Source organism: Idiotropiscis lumnitzeri, chromosome 3, assembly GCF_059441095.1.
Source record: "Idiotropiscis lumnitzeri isolate Australia: NSW breed Sydney's pygmy pipehorse chromosome 3, RoL_Ilum_1.0, whole genome shotgun sequence".
Classification (NCBI taxonomy): Eukaryota; Metazoa; Chordata; class Actinopteri; order Syngnathiformes; family Syngnathidae; genus Idiotropiscis; species Idiotropiscis lumnitzeri.
Window position 1 is genome coordinate 22,832,756 of NC_142393.1, and position 18,266 is coordinate 22,851,021.

General features: G+C 40.5%; 1 protein-coding gene across 2 annotated transcripts; it reads right to left on the reverse strand.

The window, feature by feature from the left end:
• Positions 1 to 570: 570 nt before the first annotated feature.
• Positions 571 to 17,419, reverse strand: mapk14a (mitogen-activated protein kinase 14a). 2 transcript variants are annotated; one of them, XM_088290027.1, is made up of 12 exons: positions 16,978 to 17,419; positions 15,252 to 15,381; positions 14,922 to 14,980; positions 11,783 to 11,894; positions 11,641 to 11,670; positions 9,884 to 9,931; positions 9,648 to 9,762; positions 8,480 to 8,551; positions 4,470 to 4,549; positions 2,984 to 3,062; positions 2,299 to 2,472; positions 571 to 1,391 (listed from the first exon to the last, which is right to left on the reverse strand). In XM_088290027.1, the coding sequence occupies exons 1-12, from the start codon at positions 17,094 to 17,096 to the stop codon at positions 1,327 to 1,329; spliced, it is 1,083 nt and encodes a 360-aa protein (XP_088146153.1). In that variant the 5' UTR covers positions 17,097 to 17,419; the 3' UTR covers positions 571 to 1,326. The 2 variants fall into 2 exon arrangements, with proteins under 2 accessions (XP_088146153.1, XP_088146151.1); XM_088290025.1 differs by lacking the exon at positions 4,470 to 4,549 and adding an exon at positions 6,337 to 6,416.
• Between the last annotated feature and the right edge of the window lie 847 nt (positions 17,420 to 18,266).

Below are 18,266 nucleotides of genomic sequence, written 5' to 3' on the forward strand. Positions count from 1 at the left end.
GAGAGACAAGTCTCTCCAGCGTGTTCTGGGTCGTCCTTGGGGCCTCCTGCCGGTGGGACATGCCCGGAACACCTCACCAGGGAGGCATCCAGGAGGCATCCTAATCAGATGCCCAAGCCACCTCAGCTGGCTCCTCTCAACGTGGAGGAGCAGCGGCTCGACACTAAGTCCATCCCGGATGGCCGAGCTTCTCACCCTATCTCTAAGGGAGAGCCCGGACACCCTGCGGAGGAAACTCATTTAGGCCGCTCCTATCCGAGATGTTCTTTCGGTCACGACCCACAGCTCGTGACCATAGGTGAGGGTAGGATTTTTTTGTCATTAGTTAAAAAAAAAAAAAATCACTTGACAGCACTAAAACATATACATATACACACACACGCACACACAGCACACGCACACACATGCACACCCAAATAAAATTGCATACTAGTCATACTAGTCTTGGTTAAATAAACCCAGAGACAAGTTTTCATTCAAATATTTTGATTATCATTCATATTATTGATTTAGCTGATGCACACCGTGGTCAGTTTTATGAGAACATTTACACAATGAAAACAAAAGAAATGTCTTAAAAATAGTTTTTATTTTGCTTATCAAATGACAAGTCGTTACTCTGCTTGACTGAAAAAAAGATGGGAGTTGTTAATTATAAATACAAACTCCACAACGTATAAATAGATCTGAAATTGCTCTTTGCACATCAAAGCAGTATTTCTATTGCGGCATTATGACACAAAAAGCAGTAAAGTACTGAGGCAAACCAAAAATATTTGGGCAGATTATGAACAGTGATGTACATTTCATCATAAATATGGCACATTTTATATACTCGTTATGTGAAGCCCCTTTTTTTTTTTAAATATACAGTGGATTGTAAAATGACAGACCTGTCGCTCAACTTTAAATTTGCACAAATCAACATTTACTGTCAAATAGAAAATGCTCAATAAAAAATATTGTCAGAACATCGGTGTGGATGTTCTCGTTTCACATGCTGGAGTGGCAGGTAAAACATTTTCTTCGGGTTTTTTTCCCGCTAATGATATAATACTTGCGAAAACACGATGTAGCACAGCAATAAAGGTCCACGTTTTTCAGCATCCAAGTATCACAGTGGTGAGTCAAAATGCGATTTCACCGAAACAGATGAGATGAAAATTAAACTGGATTCACCGACGACGAGAAGCAGTATCATATTTAGTGGTTTGATGTTTTCCGCTGGGAGCAAAAGCCTTGTTAAATACAGGTTTGTGCTTGCAGTGTGTCTGGAGAGTTGGAAGGCTAATGCAAAAAAAGTACAAATTGTCAGATGGGTTCCCATTACTCCATGTCATCCTCGTCAAAGATGGGCGGCTCGAAACTGCACACCTCCTCATAGGTCAACCCTGCAAATCATGAGAACACGTGAACCCCGTTAAGAGTTTTTATCCAAGGTAGCTAATTAGGTTTTTAATTGTAATCATTACGCATTGCAAGTACTCTGTTTAAACATCATAAAAGGCATGAGATACAAGGCATAGGGGAGTTGTGTTTTTAAGACAAAATATCCGATCAGAGAAAATGGGGGTAGGCCACATAGGGCAGCCACATTTATTTTTTTGGTAGGGATGTCACGATCTGATCACGTCATTGGAAATCGGAGCTGATCATGAATGGGCAAAAAGATGAGTTTTCTATATTTTCTGAAATTTAATCGGTCACAAATTGACGGAATAATCCAAAACTACAAATGGAGCAGTAATAGTCGGAGGCCGGGGTCACCAGTTTGTCACTAAGTCGATCCCTCTTCCTCGACAGCCATTCGGCATCAAGAAGGCAAACGTCCATATTACATGCAGGTGCCGCACAAGCAGACACACAGCCAATTGAAGAAACATTGAAATGAAAAACAATAAACACAAACACACGCACAGTGTGGTGATCGGTGAAAGAAAAAAGAACATGTGTCATTGAGGTCTGTGGGACTGAAAAGTATCGTGTGTCAGGTGTGCGGCACCTGCGTGTGACGTAGTACCGCTAAGTCCATTCTGATTGCTGTTTGGCTGACCGACTGTCATTATTATTAAAAAATAATATTTTGGAACATTTTCATTTTTTTTTTTCTTAGCAATCGTGATAATAGTGATCATTTTATTATGCGCCTATGGTACCCTTTGGGAACTCTATTGGATATAGTATAAAAAAAAAAGGCTGACCATGTCTCCTCTTTAAAATAGTTGTAAAGAAGACAACTTTTAAGGTACTGTCACTTAAGCATGCATCCGAGTTTTGCGCAGAAGACTATCGACATACGTTTCCACTCCTCGATCTCCAGCTCGCGGCTCTCAAAGCTCTGGTCGTATGGTTCGGCCTCGGGCTCGTCGTCGGGGTCGTGATATTGAGTGAAGTACGGGTGGGCCAGTGCCTCGGCTGCCGTTATACGCTTGTCGGTGTCCAGAACCAGCATTTTCTCCAGCAGGTCGACAGCTTCATAACAAAACAAGAGAGGATGTGTTATCACTTTACACATTTTAGGAAGCCCCAGCTGTTACATTGAACACAACCAAATAATATTTTGTGGTCACGAAATGTGTGTAACCGGCTAACGAAAAACTAATTTGTTGATTTGACATCATTCCCATACACAAAAAGCAAATTGTGTGCACCATTGCTTCAACCCTGATTCTTGATACTTAAATACCACAGAGTAATCATGAGTCCTTGAAATGCCAGAATTTACAGATAATACAAGCTTACTATCCCTGTCCAATGTATCGCTTAGCCCCGGATTGTACATGTGCCTTAACTCAACTTGAGAGAAGATTCACACCATTTGCTTATCCGATTATCCAGTTGAGCGCCAAAGCTACTTCATGGCCACAAATGACGCAAATGTATCTCTATTCTATCCCAAATGTGTTATTTCATGTTTGTGAGCCTGCAACTTCTTTGAACCACCCAGTATACTTTGTACAAGCGTTTCGCCACACCAAATTACCTTGTGGATTGGCGCCAATAAACACGTCAGCAAAATTCCTCTTGGGCATATGTGGCAAGGAGCTGATGTAGTTCCTGGCCTGGGAAGAATCAAAACAGTTCCGTCAAAACTCACGAGTCGCAACCTGTTGCACTCATTTAAGACGAGTCAAATTACCTAATGCTCCATGCATTTTCTTGTCGCTACACGCTTACTTTTATCTGAGGCGAGGCAATTCATCGATCTTAACAATTTAATTGGTTACCACGTCCACCTTACCTCACCAGTTTATTGCTTAGGGACGTTATTTCTAGCATATTCCACAGGTCAAAAGTGTATATTGCTAAGAAACAGACAACATGAGTAGAATCATTACTAAATTGTTTTGCATAATAAGGAAGGGGTCCGGTATAGAAATCACAGTCAATTTCCCAGAAAAAGACACGATATCCATTCATACATTGGTCAAGAAGTCATGTATGCACACGTTGGAATCTTTTGACCCAAGGTATGTAATTCCAAAGCAAGATTATTTAGTCAAAGTCATCACCGGTCCAGCTGTGCATGAGTAAAGAGTGTGAGAAAGCTGGTAGAGGTGTGCTGTGACTCAAGAAAAAAACAGATATATGATTAGCCTAATTAACGAAGGTGCCCATGTCATAGAGAAATTATGAGGCAGGCAGTTTGTGAATTTTATGTCACTGATATTTTTAAAAACATCTGTTTGCATCAGTTTTTTTTCCAAAGAAGAACCGCTTGTTTTCATATCTGTATAAAATTAACATTTAATTTCTATTATTTAAATGGAAGCTGATGCAAGTAAATGCTGGGATTTAAACAAGAACAAAACGCAAGCCTGAATGTCTTTCAAAGCATATCTGAAGAACTAAAGCCAATCCAAGAAAGAACTAACGTCAACAAAAGAAATCCTTTCCAAATTTTATTTGCTATAATTATTTTAATTCATTTACCAATAATTTGTAAATTGCCGTAACGACCCCCCCCCCCAAAAAAAAGTACAAAAAAAAAAATCTTGCAAATATACAAGCCCTAGGCTGCACTATACCAAAATAAATAGGCATGACCATACACAGACAAAAAGGAGAGTTTGGATCCTTCATTTTTGGATAAGTCAAGAGTAAGCGTCAATAACAATTACAAAAAACACTTATCGGTTATCAGTGTCAGTTTGGAGAAGCGGGAAGTTTTCTGTATCAGTGGGGGTGAAAGGGGGGGAAAAAATTGTGCATTCCTACAAAAATAATGCAACTTTTGGGGATATTTTGCCTGACTGCAATCCTTCCAGACTTTTCCATTGGCCCAAAGCTAAGCTAAGACAGACTAATTGTTTGTTTTATTGTCAAGATAACTATATATTGGTCTGCAAATTGTGTAAAAAAAAAAAAAATTTACCACATAAAAGTTTTATTGCAAATTGCTGCAATTTGCAAGCAACGGGTCACAGCCACCCTGCTGTTTGTAAATAACTACAGCTACACGTGCTCACCTCATGGCTGGGCATCCTGTTTATTAGTGACGCCGGTGGTGTTCCTGTCAACCGCATTATCTGCTGAAGTTGGTTTATGTCTACAAAGCTGGTGTCAAGGGTAGTATAGCGACAGGAGCAGAGTTGGTTAGCGAAGCCTCTTCTCAGTGTAATACTTTTGTTACACTGAGCAGCAAACGCCACGCTTTGAAGCCAAAGGGACAGAATGAAAGCAGGCGGAGCACAAAGAAATTGAGTAAAGCCAGCGTCCACCGCCATGAAACATACTTTGGGTGTATTGGGAATCTTTCACTCATTCCATACTCCGGAATCACATCCCCAAATGCAAAGAAGTTGGTACGTTGTGTTAAACATGAATGAAAACAGAATACAATGATTCGCCAATCATGTTCAACCTACTGTACATGTAATTGAATACACTACAAAGACAACACATTTCATGTTAAAACTGATAATTGTGTTAAGCAAATATAAAATAAGATGGGATTTTATGGCTGCAACACGTTCTTGGGACAGGTTCATGTTTACCAATATGTGAGATTACCTTTTCTTTGTATGTATGTATGTATGTGTATATATATATATATATATATATATATATATATATATATATATATATATATATATATAAACACACACACACATACACATACATAGTCTTGTATATAAATAATAATGGTATTTAGCTGAGGTGGGCATTCGTCAGTGTTTCAGTCAGCCTTTAGTTCCTGTCAGCATTTTAGCCGAAGGGCGTTGAGAAGGGGCTTACCGGTACTACGTCACACACTCGTGCCGCACAATTGACACACTGCCAAAGAAATAAAAATATAAAAACTAAAACACTAAAACTCACTCTCTCAGACCGCAACGACACGCGTCAGTTTGTTTTTCTTTCACCAATCACCGCACTGTGTGTGTGTGTCGATTGTTTTTATTCATTTATTTTTCTCTTTATTTGGCTCAGTGTCTGCTTGTGCTGCGCCTGCATGTGACGTGGAAATTATGTTCTTGACGACGATTGGCTGTCACCAACGAGGGACGGACTGGGCGCACGTGGGTTGGCGTGAAATACTGACGGGAAGTTAGTGACGGACGAATCCCACCTCTGGTATTTAATGTGTTCCTTAATTAGGTGTAGGACTCAAGTCGGCTGCGTAGTTGCCAAATGCTCGACTGTGAGCTGCTTGGACACATGAACATATATCACATCAGGATTTACGGCTTGCCCTGACAGTCAGTCATGTAAGCAAATTGCTTCCACAGCTCACTTTGTGCCTCTTTTTTTCTTTAAGAACAGTGAACGAGTGCCAAAACTTCTTTCTCCAAACGCAAACACGAGGTTCGGGGGGAAAGATGATGCCCACTATAGAGCAGACACACTGTTGAACCAAGCAATATCTGTTAATACAAAATATAAAAAGCCATCTTTTTCAGCCAATACCAATCAGTCGCAAATTACACGAACAGCCATAATCGGGGAATTCTAAAAATAATTTTAAAAATGAATAGATGTTAGCTGAATGCATTTCATAAAATGAATACAAACAGTACCGCGTCCATCCGCATTGTTTGTTTCGATTCCTAAATATTCCACCAAAACTCAAGAAACATCCCGATCACGATCATGAGATATTTTGCTTTTCTAATGAATACCGGTTGTTCCCTGCTTTTCAAGTTGCATTGAGGGGAATTGATACACTACACATTCAAACATTACAAAATGGTGAACTGTTTAGGGGATAATGTGTGATTTCCTACAAAGCCTCTCATGTTTTCATCGAGCAATGCAACACATGCGGTCAGTGAGGGAGCACACACGGGCAAAGTGTCAGCGAGCAAAAGCCTCGGCGTGTCGTCGGCAACTCACAGACTCTGAAGAAATTTTCTTCAAGAGCTCAGGTTCCGGCGTTCCAACCAGCAGCATGATTAGCTTCAACTGATCAATATCTACCAGCACGTGTTAAAGGAAGATGCTGATAAACAGAACAACGGGACAACGGGACCCGCCCGAGAGTCTTTGGCATCCTCGCCTTGTCCGCTGCCACATTGCTACTCTAAAAATGTGTCAACGGAGAGGATAGACAAGGCGCACCAAGAAGCCTTATTAAGGGAAAAGGTGGATGAAGAGGTGCGGGGGAAGACGCAGGAGGAGGAGGAGGATGGGGGAGTTGGATGAGGAGGAAGACAAGACAGAGAGGAAGGAGGAGGTAGAGTAAAAGGATGAAGAGAACAAAAGGAAGAGGAAGATGAGGAGACAAAGGAGGATGTGGAGGAGGAAAACAAAAGAAGCTGGCTGCCAAAAGAAGCAAAAAGTGGCAGTGTCAATAATGTAGCAGGATGAGGACGAGTTGAGGAAGGATAGAAGGGGGAGATGGAGATGGAGGGAGGAAAAGTAGCGGGTGGAGGGGTACAGCAGGAATGAGAAGGAAGAAGAGGATGAAGGAAAAGGACAAGAATGAGATGAGGATGTATAGATGAGAGATGGAGGAAGAAGAAGAAAAACAAAGAAAGAGGAAGGGCAGATGAGGATACGGAGGAGGTATAGGAGGACGGGTGGAGAGGAATGATAAGGATTAGAAAAATGACGAAGGGGAGAAAGTAGGACAAGAAGGAAATGCGGACGATGGAGAGGAGAAGAAAAAGATGGGGCGGGCAGGTGGAGGAACGGAAGGAGGAGAGAGATATACAAATAGACAAAGGAGGAAAGGTCAGAAGAAGGAGAGGAGACGATTGAGACTGTGGCATCTTTAGAGCTAGGCCATTAGTTTGAAAGCTGTCAAGAAAGAGGAAGCCCGGCGTCGAGGCCGTGGCTGAGCGAGGACTCGTGCAAAGACGAACGGCGGTGTCCAACCGATGGGGCATGGACCATTCGGAGGTGCTCGTAGGCCGCGACCACTCTGGTTACTAACCATTTCATTCACAACCAATATCGGTTGCGAATTCACTAAAAGGCAAGAGGACGAAGCATAAATATGCTGCTGGCTTTTTAAAATATGGATGCAAATATTTGTATGATATTGGCTGGCAACAACTCTGTACAACTTTACTTGAGAATAGGTTTGAAATGTTAAATGTTGAAGCGTTAACGACATTTGACTTGAGGGCCATTTATTTTCACATTCCAGGAGGTCCTCGAGTTGCGAACGGGTTCCGTTCCTATGCTGGCGACACAACATGAATCCTACCTAAGGCGAAATTAAGCCTTTAAAACCGCCAGAATCGCTAAATATCCAAATACACACATTGTACATCATGGTAATAATGTCCACTTTATGCTTCATGTTTTAAGTGGCGAAATGTAACCCAACCGTTCAGATCACAGGTCACAAAACTAAAAACATTCAAGAAGCATGGAAACGGCAGTTGAGACTTTGTAAAGTAAGAACGGCATAGGTCGAGTACTGCGTAACGCGAGGGCCTCCTAAATTGGTTAACAACAAATTATCTATTTCAATTATTTATGTGAATGCTGATTGAAGATAACACTGGGTGGGTACTTGTATTTACTAAGAAAAAAAAAAATCAGTTCTGTGCTTTATCGGTAAGCAAAATCTTAAATCTGTGATGAGAAAAAAGGGAGATTGTATTTTAAGAAAATTGCCAGCAATGTACATAAATCAAAATTTGAAAAAGGTGACAGCTACACTTCGCCATCTTATCTGAACAGTGACACAACTTGCCTTTTAAAATAAAGTGTCAACAATCAAAGTGCAGCAGGGTTAAACCTTTCTGAGTCCATTCCTGTCCCACCAGTTGGGACCGCCTGTGGTTAAGTACACAAAGTGATACGCGCAAGTGAAACATTGAAGTGAAGAGCTCGTGAATTAAAGGGAAGTGAGGAAAATAGAGACTATATGCGCCAAAGTAGTCGTCAACACCTCAGGCAGCCTCACGTGTGGAGGGAACAGCGTCAAAAGACAAAGAAGAGCACAAAGAAGTTCTTTGACAAAACGGACGACCAACACGCAGCCTTGCTGCTGCCAAGAGGGGCGATCCCATGTGAAGGATACGGTCCGTTCCCGGGAACAAAGTTCTTCCTGTGAGAAGTTCTGCCATGATGCAGCCCACCGACCAAATATCCACTGCAACACGCACACACAAGCAACATTTATCAATAAGACAATTGTATTACCATTAATGAAAAAAACAATCATGATAATTCAAAGGATATTTTCGGATACAAAACAAACAAAAAAAAATTGTACAGGGAAAGAATATTAAGACAAATGAAAAGTATGTAATGAATGTGTAAATTTGAGTATGATTTCCTTGTATAAAGAAATAGTGCATTGGAGCTTACTTGCTAAACACTTTGCAACTTTACAAATTGCCATAGAACAGTTGCATTCAAATCAAGCGTGGGAAAACTGCGGCCCGCGGGCCACATGCAGCCCGTTAAACATTTTAATACGGCCCGCCGAACTTAAATGAATAAACCTTGTTAATGTTTTATTTTCTAAATACTGTGGTGTGTCAGAGAAATATATTTTGTTTGAATGCTTTTGTTTATTTTAATTTAAAATTGAATGTATTTTATTTCTCTGATGAGGTGAGGTTATCAAAACACTCCATCCATCTGCTCCTGGTCTGGCCCCTCTGTCAAATTTTAGAACCCATTGTGGCCCACCAATCAAAAAGTTTGCCCACCCCTGATTTAAATAAACAATTTCAATAGAATGCTCATATTTTGAACTCAAGTATACAACACTATGGTGTTGTAAAATGAGTACTATTTTCACAATGTTATATATATATATATATATATAATTAGGGCTGTCAAACATATCGCACTCATTAATTTTTGTAATTAATTGAGGCAAAATATTTTATCCATTTAACGCATGCGCAAAATGACCTGCCCTTGCATCCCCGTAACCCCACTCAGAAGCGCAGTGAGCACGAGAGCGGACAGTGATCTCAGACGATATATACAATTTTTTTTGTATACTAAAAATACATGGGATGAGAACCTTGAAAAAAATTTCTTATTAAATCGCAATCAGTGATTGGAAGAAAAAAAAATGCAATTTTGAATATTTTTCAATATTGTTCAGCCCTGCTGGGAACTTGAAAAAAGGCTAATTGGTCAATGTCACATTGTGAGAGAGTATTGATATACTGCACCGTGAAAAATAATCATCCCATTTTGCGATGTATAGATTTTTTTTGCCACCCTACCAGTCATGTTGTAATGCATCCAGTTCAACATGATCTCTGGGGCGCGGTACCAGCGGGTGGCCACATAGCCGGTCATCTCATCGTTGGTGTGCCGCGCCAAGCCGAAGTCCAAAATCTATCAAGCCAAGTTAGGAGTTGGGTGGAGGAGGAAAAAAAAAAAAAAGGGAGCCAAGTTTGCTTATTAGACACAAAAGCGTCTTTTGCTTCATGTTGATTATTGCAGAAAGATGACTCACCTTCAGCTCACAATCCTCGTTTACTGCCAAGTTGCTGGGTTTCAAATCCTAAAAAACAAAAAAAAACATGGATTTTTTTTTTTTATTAGTTGTGTGAGACCACAATTCATGTTCTTTTTGAATGAGAAAACTATTCAAAGTTGTTTTACTAATTACACTAAAAAAAGAAACATGAAATTATTTATGGATGCTCGGGAAGGGCAATTAAACGATTTTATCAATATTTGTCAGGGTAATATTTATAAATAAATTTTTTTGGGGCAATTTTCATAATTTAAGACACATGCGGGCACTGCTCACACTGACTATATGGTAGCAAACATACTGTATTTTCAACTAAAAGTCCCCAAATTTCTCCAAAATGAACGGGGCGCCTGCTCATGCAGAGCGCCTAATATGTGTGAACCGCGTTTCAAAAGTCTGCGCATGTTGTGTGACTTTCATGAGCCCTCCTCTAGACTGACAGGGAACATTACACAGTGTGTTATAGCACCCTCTGTTGGTGACGGTTTGATACTAGAGTTAGTTGACAACAGCCCAGGTACGTGTGTGTGTGTGTGTGCGCGCGCGTGCGTGTGTGTATGCGGGAGAAAGATGGATAAATGGTCCACTGTCCAAAATGTCATCGTCTGTCTCATCATTGATGTTATTGCAAGCAATAAACATCACCAGTGAGATTAGCCTTTACACAACAGACGCTGCCCAAAGCACACCACGCACGACCTCTCTAAAACCAGCCATTGGATTGGCTAAGGCTTGAAGCACTCCCAGAATGCTTTGCGGCACTTGGGACGTAAATGGCATGAGATACACGTTTTGTGCTAATTGTATTTCTTTGTATTTTGTTCCTTGTTTTGGTTGTTTCCTTGTTTGCTATTTTTCAGTTGATGTTGGGTGAGAGTTTTGGTTTTGATGCAACACCGAGACCGTACATATTCTGTTGAGTAGTGGCTTGCCTACATCAGCATTGTGTAATCAAGCGCCTGTGAGGCTAATGTGTCTGCTTGCACTGCGGTTCGAGTACGAGACTGACTGACTGACAATGATGAGAGGGAACCTGCCGTGTTTGATCGAGAACTTGCCGAGCTGTTCATTTTGGATACAGAAGATGCGGACTTTGATGGATTTGGCGATGAGGACTGATCGAAAATCATTGTTAAATACTTCAATAAAGTACAAACTGAACTCAAATTGGAAACATTTGACCTGGGATAATTAGTACTTCCAAATCACAAATATGTTGAAGCACCATTTTATGTTACAATTGTTCAACATTTTTAATGACAATTTATTAAAGAACGTGGTATGTACGTACAACTTGGGCAAATATTTACAATTATATCGCTTTCTAAATCATTCTTACTATTTCTGTTGAAGTTGCTGCAAGTTAATGGAGGTGCAAAACATGGATTTTTGACAGTGGCCGACAGGTTTGCACATTAACCTCACAGTACTGAGGTTGTGGGTTTGAATTCTGGCTCACTCTAAATTGTCGGTAGATATATGCATGCGAATGGTTGTCTATGCATGCCCTGCGATTGGCTGCCGACCAGTTCAGGGTGTACCTCTCCTACCGCCTCAAACAGCTGGGATAGTCTCCAGCATGCCCGTGACCCTCGTGAGGATATGGATTTTTTTGGGGATCATTTTTCCACTCCCCATTCCGTTTTTTCCCCTCTCAGTGTTTTCAGGGCAGCTACAAGAGAATGACTCAGAGTGATTTCGGAGTCAAAGTGACATCATGCCATTGTACTTACCCTGTGAATGATGTCTGCCGAGTGGATGTACTGAGGAGACAAAATGGAGAAGATGGTGATTAAAGTGCAAAATGGCTTTAGATGAAATCACCGCTGCCTGTTTAAACGTGTTAAACGATGTAAAAGTCCAAGGAAAACTCACCTTCAGCCCTCTGAGGATCTGATATATGAGGAACTGCACATGGTCGTCTGTCAGCTTTTGACATTTCACAATGTTGTTGAGGTCCGCGCCCATTAAATGAGTCACGAGGTACCTGCCGATTAATGACCAATTTCATGAATGCTTGACCAAAATGTCCCAAACTAATTTGGCCACTGCTGCTTCTCACACAAACGGAACGTCAACAAACAACTCACACATGAACAATAATGCAAACATAATCATTAAATAACCTCAAACATCTTAAATTAAATATGTACATATGTTACATCAGAGTTCAACAGAGCATTTAATATGAAGTCAATATACTAAAGTTTGACAGTAAAGGTAAATTAGTTATGATAATTATGACATATTAGAAGTACATAAAGGAACTTATTTACTGCTCTGAACGTTTATATTCGTGAAATGGAATCCAACCGTTTACTGCCATCGACAAATATATTTGTCAAATGATACATTTTTCAAAGGAAAGACATGGAAGAGATCCCTGAAGATGCCGGTGTTGCGTAGTTTTGGATTTGACATCAGCACAGGTTTTGTGTTCACGCTTAAGATCTGCTGCTACTCATGTCGATAATGAGGAAAAGAAAGGCCAACACATTGGAAGCGGGGCATCACGCGCAAACAATGCATATTCATGTTTTTTAAAAAATAAGGTGTGTGTCGTCATCATGAGAAAAGAAGCCACGCATTGAAATCGGTCTGTTTTATAATTTGCAGTTTGCAGAACTGAATGAGTTTAAAAAAAAAAATGAATACTGTGCATAGACAAGACGCAAACGTGCTACATTAGACGTGCACAGAGAAGACCATTAAATATGACATGAACCGGTTTTATTAATTCCATTAAGTCATTATTTGTGCCACTGGAGTCTGCATTTTCCCACAGCAGTGCAACACGCAGCAGAATTGAGCCACACAGGAAAATTAGGACATAAAAAGAGGTCTCCCTCGCCTATGGAAAGCTTCTCACAGCTGATACGCTGAGAAGCCTCGGCACAACATTCGGAATCTGCAGGCTATTTTTAGAGCAGGGGTTGTGGGTGCGGGTGTGGTTGTGGGTTGCAGAGGGGAGAACACAGCTCTGGCAAGACTATTTTAACTGTTAGCAAATCATGTGCCATGCGTCAATGGTCGCAGTTATCAGAGCTTTATTAAATGCACAAGCAAAGGAGCCATAATAATTATTTTTTTGTTTTCATTTTGAAAGCATTGCAAGTTGCCTGAATGACATGTTCTGCGGCACGTGTTGGTCAAAATACTCTAAAGTTCGTCTCTCGCTGCTCAGGCGAGTATTTGCGTACGGCCCAAATGCTGATTTTTCTTCAGTTCGTTCAAGGTTGCAAAGACGATCGCCAGACATGCTGCAACAGTATTTGCGATCGCAAAGACGCCCGAAAATGTTTAACATGTGCAAAATTTCTTCTTGACAAGAAAAACTGTTTGGGACCATAACAATTGTTGGCAAATGTTTGAGTGACCTTGAATGAACCCTGACAAAAAACGACATTCACCAGGTAAGCGCACACTGGCAAACCTTCGCCGTCATGAGACACGGCCTTAAGAATTAAGAGTAAAAATGACAACTGCCTATTTTTTTTGTCTGTGGAATCTATCCTCATCTGTCTTTGAAAAAGTCATCAATTACGCTTTCTGTAAAATCCCAAGATGCCACAAAATGGCACTAAAGATAATGCGTAAATGGGAATTGGTGTCAAGGAAGTATGCCGTATTGATATATCTTGAGTGAGAGATTAAGGCCTTGTTCAGCCTGGCAGACAAATAAATTGAAAAAATAAACGCTACACTGGCTGGAGTACACCTCTAATCCGACATCTTGAGGAGGAATCTGTTTTAAATCAGACTTGCCTACGGTGTAAATGCAGTCTAAGCTCCTTTTATGTGAGAGAGGAGCTAAGTTCAGCCTAGGTTGTTGTCGGGTTTTACAGCATGTCTTCACCGAATGTTGACGTTTTTCCTCTGCTGAGTGGCTATTTAAAGTAAAAAAAAAAATCAAGTCATTTTTTTCTTAAGATTAATGTAAGATGAGTCTGCAGACATGAGCCGAATCGGACCGGTTTGATGAGTTACTGTGGTTTTAAAAAGACTAGGTTTCAATAACCACAAATACTGGCTGTCACCGGTAATGAGCTCTTTTCCTTTTTTAGGGGATGTCTAAGCAAGTGCAAAGTATGATTGGATGCTAGAAGAGTTGCGTAAATGAGCTGTCTCTCTGGCGTTAATTGCCTTTAATTAACTTTTGTTTTCTTTCTTCTTGGAGAGGTTACGCACGGAGGAGGCGGGAGGGAGCGAGTCGAAAGCGATACTGCAAACACGAATGCCATATTGCTCTGTGCATTCTCCCCAAAAGAACTAAATAAATAAATAGACTGTTTAGCCCGAGGACAACCTGAGTAGCTCATGGGTCGGTTCTAAAAATAGCTCACCAGCGATGAGGTACTGTGACTTACTAAGATTTAAAACAGAAGAAGCACTTCTTCTTCTTCACAAAATATTATCTATTTTTTTAAAAATAGACTGCGTTTAATAGGGGGAAAAAAGTTTTTTTTTTTCAATTTCACAAAATTTAGAAAGGCGTTAGAGCTGTCAACAGTGTGTGTGTGTTTTTTCGTAGCTATATAATAAAGGGTTTGTATTATTATTGTTATAAATATCATTATTATTGTTAATATTAAAACATATTAGGAGTAGTAATCCTTGGCAGTGTTCGGACTCGCACCCAAATTTACCATTCCCAAATCAGGTTAAAGTCAGCGGATCAATTAGCGTCATGTTATTTTCTCGAAAAGACAAATCATAGTCCAACAAATGAAAAATCGAATTTCATCCAAATGCTCAATGGAGTGCACTTATAGAACGCAATTCGCAACTCAATTTGAGTCACCACCAATTCAGGCACAGCCCTAAATCTTGGCTATTTTGACAAAATGATGTCAGAGACATGTCATTAAGACACTTGGGAAATTTACTCAATTATGAAAAAAAAAAAGAACAATCATACTTATGCACACGTGCTATTGAGGTATCATTAGCAGTCAAATCTGGTATGAACATTTGTAACTTGCATTTAAATAATTTAGAAACGTATCCGACTTACACATCTGTAAACTCCTTCAGAGAAGTGGCGGGGCTGAAAACATCCAAGAGGCCAATGACCTGCAAAAAAAATTAAATAAATAAGTGTCCGATCAACAACAACAAGACAAGCAGAGAGGAAAGTAGGGTTGGCCGCTCTGCAATCATTGAGCTATCAAACACCGCTCCAAAGTGAACCGATCGCAATTACCTTCATGGCATGACTGCAAGGCAGAATTTTTTTCCCCTTATTCTTTGCGAAGCAGTTTTGCTCATCAATCTTAATTTCAACGACTCAACTGGCCGGGCCTCCCAACATTAACAGCGAAGAAAGACAAAGCAGCGGACTCACGTTTTCATGCTTCATGTGCTTCAACAAGCGCAGCTCCCTGTAGGTGCGCTTGGCATGGATGATGGACTGAAAGGGTCTGGAGAGCTTCTTCACAGCCAATTTTAAGCCGCTCTTCACGTCGTAAGCAGAACTGTTGGAAAACAAACATTTTCACACTGCCATTAAAAAATCATTTACAAAAGGCACAGCAAGAGGAAAAAACGGCAACATCAGCAGAAAACATCAGCACGCTGTCTCCATACTAAAAATATCGGCGCTTCCACTAGCTAACCAACTAGATAGTATGCAACAACGTCGCACATGATTGAGCCTTGAGATTAATAAATGCAATCATAATGATGAGGCAAGTAATGACATTTCCTTCCACTGTGGAGAAAAGTAATAATCAACTGTCTTTGGTTTTGAAAACTTCACGGTGCAATAGTACGTGGCACATCAGGCCTTCTTGTGTGGAGTTTACAAAGCCTCCCCATGCTTAAGTGGATTCCTCCTCCCACATTCAGAAAAAGACACCAACGTCTCCACTGACCATCTTTGTGACTGGGACTGCTGGTTTGTCTTTATATGCCCTGGAATTGACTGGCAACCAGCCCTGTGTTTATCCATCTATATCATGTTCTGAAACCAACTGACGACCAGTCCATGCCATTCACTGGTGACCAGCCCAATCTTTGCTGCCCGAATTATGCCCTCCCATAAGCAAAGCAAGGCCGCTCTATTCATACGGCATATTTCATGCACATGGTAACTCAATGTATGTTACCTGATTATTTATGTTCAACAGCATTTAAAAACACAACTACAGAAATAAAAGATTGCTTGCTAAAATTAGTAAAAGCCTGTCGTATGAAAATATTTTTAAAAAATGCTTTAAACAAAAAAAGAAAACGCTTTTCAATCTGGACTTAAAGGCATTTACACTCTGGGATGGCATTTCTTCAATGTAGTCTAGACCCAAACCATTCAGTGATTTCTAGACCAGTGGCAGCTAAATCTTATTGGGAGCCATTGTAGCCTCTAGTACTGGAGTTCTATGTTCTGAGCTCTTAGTTGTAGTCACAGCCCGAACTGCATCTGTTTGACACTCTTCTGAGGGAGCACAGAAGACCGTTACAATGCAACTTTATAATCAAGTCTACTGGAGATAAAAGCCAGGATGAGCTTTTCATGGTCTTCTTGGAGCATGCACCCTCTTCACTCTGTATTATTTCTTCACCCGGTAGAAGGCTGTTTCCGTGATGATTAGATATGAGTGCACCCTGAAAGTAAGATCAAACTCTATTAGCCCACCAACGTTTTGGACTTGGTGTTTGTTTTTTTTAGTGACAGTGGCTCCAAATGTTTCCGAACAGCAAACTATTATTATGTTGTATTAAATCAATTTAATCCTATTGAATGCACATTAGAATGGATTCGGAGGACATTTTCCAGCGCATCAAGGCGTCTGTAAAGCAGCTATGTGACGCCACCTACGTCATAGCACTGAAACGACGTTCACAGTTGCAATTCTCAAGTTGTTTTGAGCATAAATATACAGACCATCATGGTCAACTTTTCCAAACTAATAAATCAATTTAATGCACAACTTTTTTGGGCAACTAATACTATCGGTGAAGACGTGCTAACGAACTTTAGCACGGCAAGCATAGGCCTCATTGAAATGAATGGCCAGGGGGGGAGGTTCTGAAGTTGGGTGACCCACTGAAAGCAGCATAAAGTTGTTTACCAAACGGATCCGTACGCGCCGGAGCCGACTGGAGACAAGTTCTGATAGCGCTCCGGGACTTCCCAAATGGCTTTGTTGACCTCCTGCAGGTAAAACTTGGGTCTCTCGTGCTGCGACATTGCTGCCGACCACCGACTTCCAAGTCGACTCACTCTCGTGTGGTCTGCAGCCGGACTTCAACTTCCCCAAAACTTACGAAAGCACAATCAAGGCGTGCTTTCTTTATTTCCTCCTCGCCGTGCGACAACTTGAAAGTTCGACTTGTGCTCTTGCGAAATGTTGCAAAATCCCCGTTTGATTGCACGCACAAGGAGTCTAAAAAGGTTTGCGTTGTTTTCAACGCCTCCGACCGCAACTCTGCCCCGCTTGCAACACGGCGCCAAATCTCGCGAGAACAACCACAGTCCGAACGTGACCGAAACTCACGCTGCATTCATGTATCGCGCTAATTGTGGGAGATTTAACTGAGCACCTTTCAATGCCCATATTCCATGTTGACTTGATGTACGCTTTTAATTAGTCCTACGCTAAACTCGAAATTAAAATTACTCTTCTCACTTCAGCCTCTCATTTAAATACCGTTGCAACTCTACCAAAAATACGAAAAACATTTCAAAAGTGTTCTTTTGAAAATAGAGCTTGCTGTACTTATGGCCATCTTACTGGAAAGATGCCCAGTGGGCCGGCGTGTTTTGGGGCTTTTAATTTTTAGGAGTGTTGCACTGGTTTGAGTGACAAACCTCACGTCTGAAAACACTGAAAACTTAGTGCTGTCAAGTGATTAATTTTTTAAAACTAATTAATCACAAAAAATCCATGATTAATCATGATTAATCAAATTTTTCAACTACTATTTTTTGCAAAGCTTATAACAGATATTTACTTGAATAATATCTTGGAATTGATGCAAAATCACCAAATATGAAGTATATTTAATTCAAAGACTGTTCTAATAGCTTTCTTGGATTATTGAATACGATCGAAATGGAGACATCTTTGCAGACATTTATTTTCGAAACATTTCTCCAAACTGCCCACAAGCGCCACACTCCAGCAGTGTTGGTTTGCAAGGCCCAGTGGTAACTTGAACACAGTGTTTTGTTCGGAGACGTGCTAAAGACAGCTAATATGGCACAATATTTGCAAAGTATGCCAATTATTTTTTAAGTAAATCAAACTGAGTTAACTGAGTTAAAATATTTAACTGAGTTAAAAGTTTTTCGATTAATCACCTGAGTTAATGCTTTAATTTTGACAGCCCTAAAAAATAAATTAAAAAAAAATAAATA